The 16,068-nt window shown below is 43.4% G+C and overlaps 1 protein-coding gene across 5 annotated transcripts in view; it reads right to left on the bottom strand.

Annotated features, from left to right (window-relative positions):
- Positions 1-827: 827 nt before the first annotated feature.
- Positions 828-16,068, bottom strand: part of LOC100075704 (retinoic acid receptor beta) — a 477,276-nt gene continuing 462,035 nt past the window's right edge. For all 5 annotated transcript variants that reach the window (XM_029071231.2, XM_029071229.1, XM_039912928.1 and 2 more), the window contains one exon: positions 828-962. In XM_029071231.2, coding sequence (XP_028927064.1) covers positions 906-962 — 57 coding nt within the window. In that variant the 3' untranslated portion in view covers positions 828-905. The remainder of the gene's footprint in view (positions 963-16,068) is intronic.

Below are 16,068 nucleotides of genomic sequence, written 5' to 3'. Positions count from 1 at the left end.
GCTGATCATTAACCTGAATCTCTGGGTTAAGCTAAGAAAAGTAGTTAGGCTTCCAATAAAATAGCTTTGCTTAGTTGCGATGCCACTTTCCCCCGCTCAGATTTTATTTCTGAAGCAGGTGTGGGTCTCACAGAGACAGGATTTCTGGCTGGCATTAACATTTTGGTTAGCGTGTCTGGTCTCCAGAAGTGCAGGAATTTTGGTTTGGAGATTTCAGAACCCTGATCTAAGGGTCTTGAGGAACCTTTAAAAATACCCAGAAGGAAGCTGTGCACTACGCAGAGTACTCTCCTGTCAACCTATGGATAATGCCCAATTGGCAGAGACTCCTGCTGGGGTGGATACCCCGGCACCATGTTAGTGTCCCTGAACCCAACTCATCCACAAAGTTTAAATGCTCACAGGACTTCTGCCTCCTCCCACTTTGTGCTATTTAAACAGTTCTGCGTCTGGGGAATATTTAAACAGTCCTGGGGAGAATATGATTCTAGTGAAAGCTGGGAATCATCCAATCAGAAATGAAGGATGGATGAGCCTCGGTCGGTCCTGAGGCTTCAGGACTAAGAGTCTAAAACAGAAGAACTGAATCTAGGGCTAAGAACTCCTGTCATGCCACTCACAGTCACTCATACCCTAATAATCATGATCCCGCTGGGGCAGAGGGCAATGGGCAAGTGGGCTGGCAGAGGTGCCAACATAATATGAAGTGCACACAAAAGACTTTTACATACTGGACCCATTTACGAACAGAGGACAGTAGCATACTGTCCAATGGTTAAGGCAAACAAGAAAAATGATTTCTAGAGAGCTAACTTACATTCCTTTGGACATTCCCACTTCAAACGCACTTCTGTAGTCTGCAGTACTGGCAACGATTCCTTGTGACTTTATTAATAACACAGTTCTTATCTCTGTGACAAGTATAAATCAATGTTCTTCTGAATACTTCTGCGGAAAAACCCTGCAATCAAACAGAGAAGAGAAAATGAAATAAAACAAGAGGCTTCACTTCAGAAATCAAATCCAACCATATCATATCATTGATTGCACTTTAAAGGTAATGAAATGAATTGCAACATAAATGTTAGATTATGTTTAACTTTAAAACCTTATGAAATATTAATAGCCTGGTATCATTTTTCTGCCACATAGGAAAGCACCGCTTAATCAAAAACTAGACAGTGCTTTATTATCCAGTTAAAGAAAAACAGATACAAAGGAGAAGTACTTGGAAGTACTAAAGTACTAAATTACTTTATTCCAAAAAGGATTGGCTTCACTTCCTTACAGCCTAACTGTTTAGTCTACCTTCTCTCTGCCATTTGTTCCATCAGTAGTATTTATTAATAATAATGGTTAATTTTTAAAGTGCTTACTATGTACCAGGCACTGTACGCTGGGGTGGATACAGGGCTTCACTCTAGGCTTCAAGGCTCTCCATCACCTTGCCCTTCCTACCCTCTCCTCCCATCTCTCTTTCTATCGCCCACCCCGCACGCTCCGCTCCTCTGCCACCCCACCTCGCTCACCGTCCCCTGTTCTCGCCTATCCCGCCGTCAACCCCTGGGCCACGTCCTCCCGCCGTCCTGGAATGCCCTCCCTCCTCACCTCTGGCAAACTAATTCTCTTCCCCTCTTCAAGACCCTACTTAAAGCTCACCTACTCCAAGAAGCCTTCCCACACTGAGCTCCCCTTTTCCCTCTGCTCCTCTACCACCCCCCCACCTCGTCTGCAGCTAAACCCTCTTCTTCACCCAATTTCCGCTCTGCTCCTTCCCCCTCCTTTCCCCTCCCCTCAGCACTGTACTCGTTCCGCTCAACTGTATATATCTTCATTACTCTATTTATTTTGTTAATGAGATGTACATCACCCTGATTCTATTTATTTGCTATTGCTTTAATGAGATGTTCTTCCCTTGATTCTATTTATTGCCATTGTTCTTTGTCTGTCCGTCTCCCCTGATTAGACTGTACGCCCGTCAAAGGGGCAGGGACTGTCTCTGTTACTGATTTGTACATTCCAAGCGCTTAGTACAGTGCTCTGCACATAGTAAGCGTTCAATAAATACTACTGAATGAATGAATACAAGTACATCAGGTTGGACACAGTCCCTGTCCCACACGGGGCTCAAAGACTCAATCCCCATTTTACAGAGGAGGTCACTGGAGGTACAGACGAAGCTAAGTGACTTGCCCAGGTCAGACCAGCAGACATGTGGCAGAACCAGAATTAGAACCCACGGACCTCCGATCCCAGGCCTGTGTTCTATCCACTATGCCACGCTGCTACTGGAGCAGTAGCTTTATTCAAAAGTACCATACTAGCACCTGGGAGAATTCAATGCACTCGAGTTGGCAGACATATTCCCCTGCCTACAAGGAACTCTCAGTCTAGAAGAGGAGTTTGCAATCTAGAGCATCCTTTCTGTTAAAGGCTGTTTGCAACAGTCTCTTAGTCATCAAGACTCTGGTACAATCATTCAGTGGCATTTATTGAGTGCTTACTGTGTGCAGAGCACAGTACTAAGCATTTGGGAGAGTGCAATATAAATAGCACTGGTAGTCATGATGCCTGCCCACAAAGGAGTTTACAATCTAGAAGGGGATTTTTATAGTCTAGAGGAATATTCTGTGAATTCCCAAAATAAGAACTTCAACTTCCTGGGCCCTTGGATTTGAAAATTTACATTTCATATGACTATAAGCTCCACTGAACATTGTATACTGAACTAAGTAAGGGCATTATCAGCAGTTGAAATTTGTACATCATGTTATGGATTTAATTTGGCCAGAATTTGAGTGTCAAAGCCCTAATCTGCAATTGTGGTAGGTCTGGTGTGCCAAACACAAAATACTCCGTGGAGTAACGCATCTGAGCGCACCAAGATTTTATGCCTTTGGGTGCCTGAAATTCTGGTTTGGTGGATTCCTATGGCAGGCCATTTCTTCCCAAAAGCTCAGAACATTTTTATTCTTCAGGGTTATAAATTGCCCAAACCTTCACTCTAAAAATGAAATGAATCTCTGCACAGAGGGCTTCCTAATGCTGGACCAATTCCTACAGGTGATTCTGCTGTTGATATTGCCAAGGCCATTTTTTGACAATGCCCAGTGACTACATCTGCCTACGAGCATAGGCATAATTTAGTAGAGCAGCCCTGTTTTGGATGTGTGGAAGAACAGCGAGGTGGAAAAATGTGCCTATTATTGTTTAATTAAGATGTACATGAATTATGTATGTGGAAGAGGGAAGAAGTAAAATCTGTAGAGATAAGTCACATGGGTGATTCAAACAAATAAAAGGAGGCTTAGAAAGTTTTCATAGGTTAAGTAATTCTTGGTTTTCCAAAGCAGATTTTCTTTAGCTGGAGAGACAGGGGTTATGTGTTTAAATTTCAAGAAAGCATTTCTACTGGGTCAGAATTCTTGCCAAGCTAAATATGCGCTGGAGAGAACTTTTATTGCATATACTGTGACAAAACCTGGACTTCACTACTTAGGCATTTTTGGAATTAATTTGAAGTGCTCCAGTGACAGTTCTAGAAGTAGTTTGTTTTGTCCTAGTGGGACTCTTTCCTGCTACAATTTAAGCCCATTTCTGTTGTCTCTCTCACACTGATCCTAGCAGTTTGGGAGGCACAGTACAACACCAAACGATCTGGCAGTCATGCTGCCAGAGCCCATCAGGAGTCAGCAGTGTCAGGTGTTATTGCAAAGAACCAACATGGCTTGGACGGAATCGAGGGTGAGCTGGTGGGAAGTAATTCTTCTGGCTTACCAGAACCTTTCTTGGAAGATTTAATCCTGGTGTCCCCACTGTACAAAAGTAGTAGAAAATATACAGAGAAAAGGGGAACGTGGATGATAAGTTAAGGAAGAAAGGATAAGGAACTGGGGCTTTGAACCCAAGTGACAAGTTATGGTCTTGAAGCACCTGGGAGTTCTGCTATCATCCCTATATTATGGAAAAATTGTGTTGTATTACTTATCCTGTCCCATATCATATACAGGTGCACAAGCGCAACACCCACGCACACACATTTCTTCTGAGCAGCAGTGTGGTATAGTGGAAAGAGCATGGATCTGGGTCCTCAACCCTGGCTCTGCCACCTGCCTGTGTGTCACCTTGGGCAAAGTCATTTAACTTCTCTGTGCCGCAGTTTCCTCATCTGTAAAATGGTGATTTAATACTTACCTGATCTCCTATGCCCTTACCCTGTGAACCCCATGTGGGACAAGAATTGGGTGTGGCCCGATTATTCTATCTACCCCAGCTCTTAGTACACTTGGCACATAATAAGTTTTTAACAAATACCTGCTATTGATTCATCATGTCCCCTTGGGAGAGTTGCTTCATTTTTTCCGTGAAATTCAAACATGATGAGAGTTATAAAGCCCTGCCAGAATTTGCTCATCTCAAGTCATCTTGAATTGTGTGGCCACTGGACAGCTCTCTGGAAGTAATGGGCTGTTTGGAGTCCCTAAATCCCACCTGAGGCCAAGTAGCATGGTGTAGTGGTTAGAGGATGGGCCTGGGAGTCAGAAGATCATGGGTTCTAGTCCCGGCTCTGTCACTTGTCTATTGCGTGGCCTTGGGATGTCACTTAACTTCTCTGGGCCTCAGTCACCTCATCTGTAAAATGGGAATTAAGACTAAGCCCAGTGTGGGACAGGGACTATGTTTAACCTGATTTGCTTGCATCCACCCCAGCACTTAGTACAGTGCCTGGCACATCGTAAGCACTTAACAAATACCATTACTATTATTATTCCATTGTTAGTATTGTTCTGTAGAAGGGGTAGATACAAGGGACACAGTCAGATACAGTCCATGTTCCACATGAGGCTCACAGTCTTAATCCACATTTTATAGATGAGGAAACTGAGGCAACAGAGAAGTTAAGTGACTTGTCCAAGGTCACACAGCAGACAAGTGGCTGAGCTGGGTTTAGAAGCCAGGTCCCTCTGACTCCCAGGCTCATGTTGAATCCACTAGGCCACACTGTTTCTCAAAAAACAAAACAAAAACAAGGCACTTACAAGCAAACAGGTGACACCGACTTACAATCAATGTGATCACCTGAGCGCATAAGGGTGAGCAAAGGGGAGAATGAGCCAGTCAGCCACTCCTGCCAGCTACACTTTGCGTGAGAGACAGTGGCAAACTGACCGGGTCATACCTTTGTCCTTTAGGTTTTACAAGCTGGGGTTGCCAAACAGACAAGTGCATTTCTGCAATACTGCAGTGCCAAGGCACAGGATATTACAGTGCGGGTTCCCTTGCCCTCTCCCACCTCCACCCTGCCCAATCTATTTTAACGTAAATCTGCCCTTTCACCAATTGTATTTTTTATGGTATTTATTAAGTGCTTACCATGAGCCAGGTACTGTCCTAACAGCTGGGGTACATACAAGATAATTGGGTTAGACACTGTCCCTGTCCCATGTGGGGCTCACGGTCTTAATTCCCACATCCCCAAACATCTTTAGTTGTGGGGTGGGTGGGGGAAGACAGAGGTGGCGTGTGTATATGTGTGTGTGTATGTGCGTGTGCGCATGTGCTGCGGAGGTGGGAGGGCAGTTGCTGAGGGATGATTTAATGTTTAAAACTATCCCTTTCAATCTGATAATTCAGGAGGAAAAAGGGAAGGAAGGTGAGACTACCAAATTCTTACTTTAGACCTCCTCCTAGGAGGTGGGAGATACCATTTTATTCCTGAAACTAAGCTGTGGCCAACAGGAGGTGAGTCCAGGGAAATCTCATTAGCACCACATTGGGAAGCACAGTTCTCACTCCAGGAAACACGTTGCCTTGAACAAACAAAAAACACCCTCCAGCACACTGGAATCCTATGCGTGACCACTCAGAGTTATAAATAGTAAGATTTGGGAAGGGGACACAAAAAAAAAAGGAAAAAAAAAGACCTTTTTCACCCGACTAAAGTACAATGGGTGAGAGGGAGGAGAAAGTGGAAAAACAGCTATTTTAGGAAGCAACAGGGAGTATCCTCAGGAAACAGGGAGAATAGGTGTGAAGGGGAAGTGAAGAACATTTAACAATATGCAACACAAGACAAAGACACTGGGAGCATACTGAAGTGAAGAAACAATCTCCTGAAGTGAAGAAACAATTGCAGCAACAAAAATTCACACAGCACACAGAAAAGAGAAATGAGATAAAGGAACAGTACCCTGAGAGGTTAGGGACCCCATAGGTTTAATCTGCTTGTCACTGGGATCCAGGGTAGCAATTCAAGAATCAGTGATATAAAGTGCACACTTTGTGCAGAGCACTTGGGAGAGTACTAAATGATGGTAGCACCAAACCCTGCCCTCAAAGAGTTTACAGTCTTACGGGCTGTAAATGGACTGTAAACACTTCATACAGTTAGGGTTTTACTTACTACTAGACATGATAATACTGGTCACTTAATCACCTTGACCCCTCCTACCTCACCACCCTACTCTCCTACTACAAAACTAAGCCCACACACTTCACTCTAATACTAACCTCCTTGTGTCTCGATTTCGTCGCCATCAACCACTTGCCCAAGTCCTGCCTCTGGCCTGGAATGCCTTCCCCATATCTGACAGAATTACTCTTCTCCCTTTCAAAGACTTATTGAAGGGACAACTCTTCCAGGAGGCCTTCCCTGACAAAGCACTCCCTTTCTTCTTCTCCCACTCCCTCCTGCATCGCCCTGATTTGCTCCCTTTGTTCTTCGGCCACACCATTTACGTACGTATCTGGAATTTATTTATTTATAATGATGTCTGTCTTCCATCCCAGCCAGACTGTAAGCTCAATTATGGCAGGGAATGTGTCCGTTTCTTGTTGCACTGTATTCTCCCAAGTGCTTAGTTCAGTGCTTTGCCACGATAAGTGCTCAATAAAATTTGAATCAAATGAATGAATGGTCAGATATAGGATGGTAAAATCAGGACCCTGTAAGATTTTTGCTACCAGCAGCCTGATGAGCTACTCCTTCCCACTCCCATTCTTCCCAGCCAGCCAGTCTGGTCATCAGCCTGGAAGCCCAACTCGCTGGACATCAAAAATTTTGTCTCATATCCGTTGGTTTAGGAAGGTAGGAGGGAAGAGTGAAACCTGTAGCAAAATGAAAGGCACAGAAAGGTACAAACACTGGTGGGAAATTATCTAGCAAGAGGCGCTTCATATTGCTTTCACTGGATCTTGGCATCCAGACCTTTCCAGTTGGCAAACCCGGAGCTCAAGGGGGAATCCAGGGGAATGCAAGTGAAAATCCAGCCAGGATGCAAGTGTGAAGGCTATTCAGATTCCTTAAACTGTGAACACGAACTCACATCAGAGAGACAGAGCCACATGAGCCCTGCTAAAGCAGAAATCTCTCCTCCAAGGCAGGGAAGCTGCAAAATCAGTAAGAAATCCAAACATGATTAATTGTGTAAAAAATAATGGGGGAAAAATATTAATGGATTTTCTGAAAGAGAAACACGCCTGCCCTTTGCACATGTTAAGGGCTGCGGATCAGAATGGGACATGCCAGACTCTTTTCCAATATACCCTGAGGCCAAGAGCTGAATGATGAAGTTTAGGGATCCAATGGCGTTCTGACTGAGAAGGGCTGCCTGGGTGTGTCCTTGGCTTTTTCCTTGAAACTTGGAAAACTGAGGAAATGAGGCAGGATATCTAGGAAGCCAAAATCATCTCAAAGAAAGGCAAGAAAACCACCTTGGAAGTTATCTCAGCATCATGTGATCCTCCAGGGGTTTTCCTAAAAAAACACCAAAACAACTTGAAGAAATCTCCCTTGCTCGGCCAACACTGTCCATTGCTCACACCGGTCAGACCCCTTCTTCATGTGGGCTGGGCCAGTTCTGGTTATTCTTAGGACCTGGGGCATCTCTATTCTGTTGGGGAATAGTCACCTGTGAGATCGTGCATTCTAATCCTGACTCCACCACCTGTCTGCTGTACGATCATAGTCAAGTCACTTCACTACTCTGTGCCTCAGTTTCCTCATCTGTACAATGGGAACTGAATAGCTGTTCTCCCTACTATTTAGTCTGTGAGTCCCATGTGGGGCTGGAACTGTGTCCGACCTGATTTTCTTGTATCTACCCCAGCTCTTAGTTCATTCATTCATTCATTCATTCAACTGTATTTATTGAGCACTTACTGTGTGCAAAGCACTATACTAAGCACTTCGGAGAGTACAATATAATATTACACACAGTCCTGACCACAACGAGCTAACAGTCTAGAGGATGAGCTAGTTCAGTACACAGTAAATGCTGGACAAATACCACAATTATTATTACTATTCAAGTTTACTCATTCAATTGTCACCACTTATACTTAAAAGCTTTAGTTCCCAAGGTGGCACGGGACTCAGCCAGGGTTTACTCCTCTGTGGAAGATGGAAGCCCTGAGATGTCAGCCCCTTCCCTCGGTACTGGGGTCCTGGTCCGACAGAAAGCACAAGACACACAAAGGATTGCCACTGTACACCTTAAAAGAGAGAGTACACCTTAAAAAGACAGAGTAGTTCACTAGAGCTAAAGAAATGATCAAGTAGTAAGCAAAAATCATAAAACACAATCAGTATTTAATGAACTCATGCCATACAGTAATAATAGCTGTGTTTATTAAGAATTTACTATGTGCTAATCGCTGTGTTAGATACTATATGTAATACATACAGGATAATTGGATCAGACACAATCCCTGTCCCACACAGGAATACAGTCTAAAAGGGAGGGAAGAAGTACTTTATCCCCCATTTTACAGATCAAGAAAAAATGAAGCACAGAATTTCAGTGACTTGTCCAAGGTCATACATCCTGCAAAAGGTGGACCTGGGATTAGAACCCATGTCTCTTGACTCTCAGTCCTGTGCTCCTTTCATTTGGCCATGTAACTCTTCTAGGTCAAAAGTACTAAGTCAAAAAATAAAATCCAGTCACAAAGCGGAAAACTCTCTTGCCTGTTCTTCCTCCTGAGCTAGAAACAAGAATTTAAGTAATTTCAAAAGGTGTTTATCTGCCTATGGAATTGGCCGCTGATATGCAATCACCTCTCCACTTGGTTATTTCCCAGGCTGTCTGAAGTGGACATCACTTTGGCATTTATCACCGGACAAAAAGCTCTGGCTTCCTGTCTCTCTGGCCTTCAAGCACTCTGCGATTTCCAGTCCTGTCCCTTTCAACCTTCCACCAGTACTGGGTTTAAGGCCTGGGAAAAGATCCCCAGCTTCCTTCTGGGTGTCTGGCCCATTCGCCTGTTTCAATGCTTCTTTTTTAAAAATAAGCAGCTGCCAGGAATCGATAAATATGCAAATGACCTTCTCTCTACCTTGGGGCATACGACTGTCCTTCAACGAACTGTTTCTAGAAACACGTACTTTTAAGAGTAGTGATAGCTCAGTGCACACATTCCCGATTTCTTATTATAATGATAAACAGAATACTAATCCTAGCAGGATTTTCTGGCCCATCACAGCATCTCATGGCTCTCTACTGCTGGCAAGGGCTTAGTCAGAGCCCTCCTGGAATGGTTACCGAAGTATCTGCACTCCCAGAAAGGCAATGTGGCTTTTAGCAGCAACGCGGAATAGAGACAGTGACTCGGAACATATTGCAGACTCACAAAGTAGTAATGGAATTTATTGAGTACCTTGAATATCCAAGTGCAATGCCCTGGACTAGTTATTTGGGAAAGTAAGGCAGGAACACAATACACATTCCCTATCAGTTTGTGCTCCTGAACAGTATTAAAGCTGTTCTACTAAATATAACTGTCAACAAGCCCAAAGCATCTCACACCACCAATAGAGGCTACTAAGGACTTCTGGTTACCCTGAGAAGTTAACCAACATTCTAAGGCAACTCCAGTTGATAGTGTTATTTATTTTACAGTTGATTGGTAATGTTAGTTCTTGAAGAGTTGGAAGCGACTTCTCTTTACATACAGAGTAAAGCAAGATCATGCAATACCTTCAATCTTATTCAACCAATTTTACCCAGACGCGTTTGAGAATACAAGCGGTGCAGTCCAGATGCAAAAGCTCTGTCCAACATTACGGTCATTTGCTGCAGGGAATTCAATTCCTGCCCTCCTTCCACATCATGCCTCCCCTGCTTCTGTTTCTCCCTACCTCAGCTTTATCCAAAAGTAGCACAAAATCCCAGCAAGGTAGAAAAGCCTGCCTAAATCCACATAAGATCTCCTTCCCTTTGACCTCGCCCCAGGTCTGTGAAGCTTTAGGATGAAGTGGAGAAGTCCCCACTCCCTGGAGGGGCATGAGGAGGAGTTTGGTGGGAGGAGCAGGAGCTGGTCATGCCTAACCCAAGACTTTTAGTAACTCCACCACCAGTTCACTCTGTGGACCGAAAAGTCTTGTATCAATTTTCAGACAAACTTGTACATACCCCAACAGTTAGAAAGATGCCTGACACACTGTAAGCACACACATTAATAGCAAACACCAGTGAACAAATGAATAGAAAACAAATAGAAACATAGGGCTCTGAGGTGGCAGAGGCAGGTATTACTGGTGAAGGTAATTTCTGAAACTTCACAGAAAGTTTTCTTAAAGAAACCTTTCGAAAACTGTGGCCTTGAAGATGACATGTGGCACTCTGTTCCACACACAACTAAAGATTTTAGTCAGTGACCAAAATTCAAAGCTGTCACTAAATTCTGCGACTCGGGCAGCATCCTATCTGCTGATAAGGTGGTGACTAACTTAAATGGGAAGGTCAGTCACACTGCATCAAACTCCTATCTGAACCCAACCTTCTATAATGGCTGCAAGATCTGAATCTGCCTTATATATCACATTCAGCTATTCATGCAGTTTCACACCAGTGGCACTTATGTGCCATGTTCCTTAAAAGCCACAGCACCGACTTTGACGACCCGGAATGAAGTTAACCTTCCAGCTTTGAAGCAGTGCTCACGGCAACATGACTTTCCCGGGTAGGAGATGTAAGAACAGATGACAGCAGGAAACACAAGCTGCTGCTGGGTGGTGAACTGAAGTGGGTCGACCACAAACAGGGAGGGAAGAAGAAATGTTTGAAAAATACAGTGGAGCACAACCTCAAACAATGAGGCATAGCTCTGGACAGCTGGAAGGCAAGAGCAGCAGTTGGACGAGCCCGGTGTGTGTGGCAGATTAGGATCATTGTGTGTGTGTGTGGTTGGGGGGGGGGGGGAGCGTTCCACAGAGGTTTCCAGAAAGCAGAGAGACAAAAAAAATAGAATTACAAACAATGCCAGGGATGGCAAATAACAACCGCAGCACCACCACAGGGGAAATGTTGGATGGGACAGTGGTCATGCAAAGCATTGTGGCCTAGTGGGAAGAGCAAGAGCTTGGGCATCAGAAGACCTATGTTCTAAATCCCAGCTCTGCCACTTGCCTACTCTGTGACCTTGGGCATGTCACTTCACTTGCCTAGACCTGTTTCCTCATCATCTGCAAAATGGAGATACAATACCTGTGCTCCCTTCTACTTAGACCATGACTGACCTGATTATCTTGTATCTAGTCAAAGTGCTTAGCACAGTGCCTGGCACAGAGTAAGGATTTAACAAATACTATTATTGTTACCACCACATTTTCGGGCCTACTTGCCCACCCAAAAAGTAATTTCTGACATTTGCGTCATCACCAAACACAAAAGACAGCTAACCTTCTATGATAGTCATTTTATCTTCTCATAAAGATCCAGAACATAGCACAATAGTCAGATCAAGTGAAACGGGGGCAAAAAGAATATATGATTAAGTTGTTACCTAATTGGTTGGTTGTAGATGAAGAGTTTCATAGGAAAGGACTCTGCTACCAAGTTCTACTTCCTTACCTAGGTGTCCTCTGCTGGGCTACAGTTCCGATAGGGCTTCAATGGTCAAAACTCAATTGGTGGCTATAAAGTCCCAAAGCAGACAGCATTCATCAATAAATCAATGGTATTTACTGAGTGTTTACTGAGTGTAGAGCACTGCATTAAGCGCTTGGGAGCATACTAAGTAACAGAGTTAGGAAGACAGATTCCTTGCCCACAACGTGCTTAGAGTCTAGAGTCTATATTCTACATTCTACGAGATTCCTTTCTGCTTTACTTAAAATGCTGGCAAAATCACCACCAGGAGAAACTCCTGGCAATTAAAGCAAAGACGACATCTATTTTCTAGATTGCTCTAAGTCAGTTATTTCATGCCCTCCACATGCAAAGTCGTTCCAGCCATGGGGGCAGAATGGGAGAAGGAGGGAATGGAGGGAGGCAAGGAATAGCAGAGAAGGAGCTAAAGAATGGAAGTGTTGACACTTCCAACCACAGTGGTTTTCAACTGCCTCCGATCCAGTCGCAGATGAAATAGTTTGCAAGCTTCTGGTAAGGGCAGGAATTATGTCTGCCGACTCAAGTTACTCTCTCAAGCGCTTAGTACAGCATTGTGTGCACAAAAGCACGAGAGTGAGTGCTCCAGAAATACTAATGACTAACTCATTGACAGGCAAGTTTGGTCTACCCTGATCTAAGAGCAGCATTCATTCATTCAATAGCATTTATTGAGTGCTTACTATGTGCAGAGCACTGTACTAAGCACTTGGAATGTACAATTTGGCAACAGAGACAATCCCTGCCCAATGACAGGCTCACAGCAGCAGTATGTAGGGGAGGGATAAGACTGTGCCAGAGGCAGGCTGGAAGTCAAGAAGAAGCTGCTGTGGGCAGAGCACAAGGCCCATGGACAAAGGCCCAGATCTGGCCTGAGGGTCCCATTTTGCCCACCCATTTATGCCCTTCGACGGTAAAACCTACGGCCGCGATTTATGACCAGCCCTCCTCTCAAACACTAGATGAGAAGCCAGCACATTCTGAATTTATTACTCTCCATTATTGTACTGAGAAAATGGACGAAAATAGCAACGCGGCTGAAGTTCAATAGTCAGCAAAGCCCAGCTGCTTGCTTATCAATTGCTAAATCTTATCTGCACCCTCAGGGAAAGTAGAGGAAGAAGATAAAGAGATTGTCCAAAATAAAGGTATATGTTCAAATTAAGGCAAAAAGCATTATTCAAGTAAAATTATCAATTAAAAGGATTTGCTTTCTTAAGTGACGGTATGTAATATTTGGATACCAGAAAGCCTTAGACTTAACTGTTTCTTAACATAGTCACTGACAGCAAAGAATATTACTGTGGCAACTCTTTATACAGTACAATAATTCATAAATCTCTCAGAACCCAGAGATTTATATGCACGGTTCTTTTGCATTGCTGCTATAATGGTATGGAGATCAAAAATTGGTAAAAAAAGAAAAAGATCTGCCCATAGAAATATATTCTTTTTTCAATTTTCATATTTGATTTCTACGAATCTTTTTCTTCTATGTACAATTCTTTTACTTCATATTTGGTTTCTTCTTAAAAATGGTGATGAAGGGTGAGGTGTGAGATAATATGGACACGGGGTAGAGAAAGCACAAGCAAAAAGAATCACAAGTTTCTAAGAAGTATTCAGACAAGCAACAATGGACAGAGAATTAGATTCACCCAGTGAAGACTTTTGCTATTCCTAACTGGGGGTATTTTTCTCACAGTGCAAACAGCGTTTCTAACATTTTACAGAGAAATGATGTCCCAAGTTTCAAGTCTTAGCCTGGATTCAGGCTTGATGAGAGGGAAGGTGATGTTTCCAAGTGGAAGCTTGATTTTTTTTTTCCCCGCACATAGGGTGCAGTATACTAAAACTCCACCCCATCAAATGCAGCTTGCAAGTTTAAAACGTTCAGAATGCCATTTTATTATAAAACCCTGTCTGTGCACCCTCAATGGACTAAGAATGAACTGGGGGATACCCTTCTAAAGACTAACGCATGTAGGAAAACAGGGGCAGAAGGAGGGAAATACATAAAACACCAATCAAAGATATCAAAATCTAAACAAACCTCACAACTCCCAAAATTTTCTAGCAGAAAAGAGAGGGGAAAAGGGGGGACTGTATTAAACTCCATGGTGTCCTTTCTTTTCTTTTTTTTAAGGAAGTGAGGAGCGTGGCAAGCACACGTGCAGTAAGAATGGCACAGTGAAGGGCAATAATTAACAGTCTTTTTTGTGAGGCCACTATTCTCTTCAGAAAATGGGCAAGGGAGGTCCATCTCCCCCGATTAGACTGTAAGCCCGTCAAACGGCAGGGACTGTCTCTATCTGTTGCCGACTTGTTCATCCCAAGCGCTTAGTACAGTGCTCTGCACATAGTAAGCGCTCAATAAATACGAATGAATGAATGAATGAGGTTGTGAAAAACTGTCTTCCTTCAAATTAAGATCATTCTGTAAAGTAAAATAAGGCTTCAGTGTCATACATATGCTTTTTCCTTTACACTCTCTAGAAAATACAATGCACAAGTCACAAAATAAAGTTTTCTCAAGGGCAGAAGTTGGCATTCTTTACATGTTGATTTGCCTTATTTAAAAGGGAGAATGCTTAATTACCATTTACCTTATCACACACACTTCTATGTTGAAAACATATGCAGCTATAACTAAAATCTCAGTTGGCTTTATCCTTTTCTGAAGATACAATCCTTAAACAGTACCCCTTTTCTCATTTAAATGTCTAAAAATGGTTATGTCTCAGTTTTTCCATGATGCCCTTTTTACAAACAAGCAGTACTTCCGTTGTTTCTCTGGGGGTGAGAAAACAGTCCCAGAATAAAAACTCTAGTTGCCAGTTAGTTAGATTGTTCTTCAGTTTTCAATTAGCCATAGCCTAATGGATGCAAGGGGACTTGTTTTATTTTCCCTGACAGAGCTCTTATTCTTAAACTCTTCGTTTCACTTTCCAAACTGTTGATAATTGGTAGGAGACTTTCCTTTTCTTGAGTGGATCGATGAATTATTCTTCCTACTTCTTGATATTAATAGCATTTTTCTTCTTTGTGACCGGTCAAGGGCCAACTTGGCTTCTTAATTTGATTTTATTCTTTGACAAAGGCCCATCATGTCATACTTAGAAGGTGGTGCCTCAGCTCCTAGACAATCTGGGCTTGAGTGCCTATCCTGGGGCTTTCAGTGGCTTCCATACTGGGATTTTTAACTTCTGTTCCTTGCTGCACTATAAACCCCACAGAAGAGGTACTGGGATTTTTAACTTCCGCTCCTTGCTGCACTATAAACCCCGTAGAAAAAGGCACCATCCCTCGGGCCTCAGGATTCCTCAGCATATCCCTTCTCATTTCCTGAAGGAAAACAAAGGAATTAATGAATGTTGTTTCTGCACTAACCAGAAAATGCAATAGGTTTTCTTCAGCATTACAAACTTCTACCAACAGTCTAAGGTCATTTCTGATCAGATTCAGAATGGTGCATTTTTGTCCAGTTTTTCTCCAAAATAACTACCAAGAGGGTGGCTATGGGAGTTGTTGTGGGCAAGGAGTGTATCTGTGTATTGTTATATTGTACTCTCCCAAGCAATGTGGCTCAGGGGAAAGAGCACGGGTTTAGGAGTCAGAGGCCATGGGTTCTAATCCCGGCTTCACCACCTGTCAGCTGTGTGACTTTGGGCAAGTCGCTTAACTTCCCGGTGCCTCGGTTACCTCATCTGTAAAATGGGGATGAAAACTGTGAGCCTCACATAGGACAAACTGACTATCCTGTATCTACCCCAGCGCTTAGAATAGTGCTCAGCACATAGTAAGTGCTCAACAAATACCAACATTATTATTATTATAGTGCTCTGCACAGAGTCAGCCTCAATAAATATGACTGACAATGAATGAGTTGGAATCTACTAAGGAGTGAGTAACATGTTGCTCATGGGCAGAATCAACTGGCCCCAAAAATGGGTGGCGGTGGAGCCTCGATCCAATTTCTGGCCATCACCGGTGCTGGGGCTCTCTCATCCCTGCCTTACAGTTCCTCATCGCCGGCCACTTCAGCACTCCTGTGGCATCTACGCCCCTGAGCACTCACCTCCTCTCCCAGCCCCCACTGCACATAGGTACACAGTTTTATACTCTACTCCTTCCTCTACATGTGATTTATTTCAGTGTCCATCTCCCCCGCTGGATTTCA

Source organism: Ornithorhynchus anatinus, chromosome 8 (assembly GCF_004115215.2).
Source record: "Ornithorhynchus anatinus isolate Pmale09 chromosome 8, mOrnAna1.pri.v4, whole genome shotgun sequence".
NCBI lineage: Eukaryota > Metazoa > Chordata > Mammalia > Monotremata > Ornithorhynchidae > Ornithorhynchus > Ornithorhynchus anatinus.
This window is presented reverse-complemented; position numbering and strand designations above follow the sequence as displayed.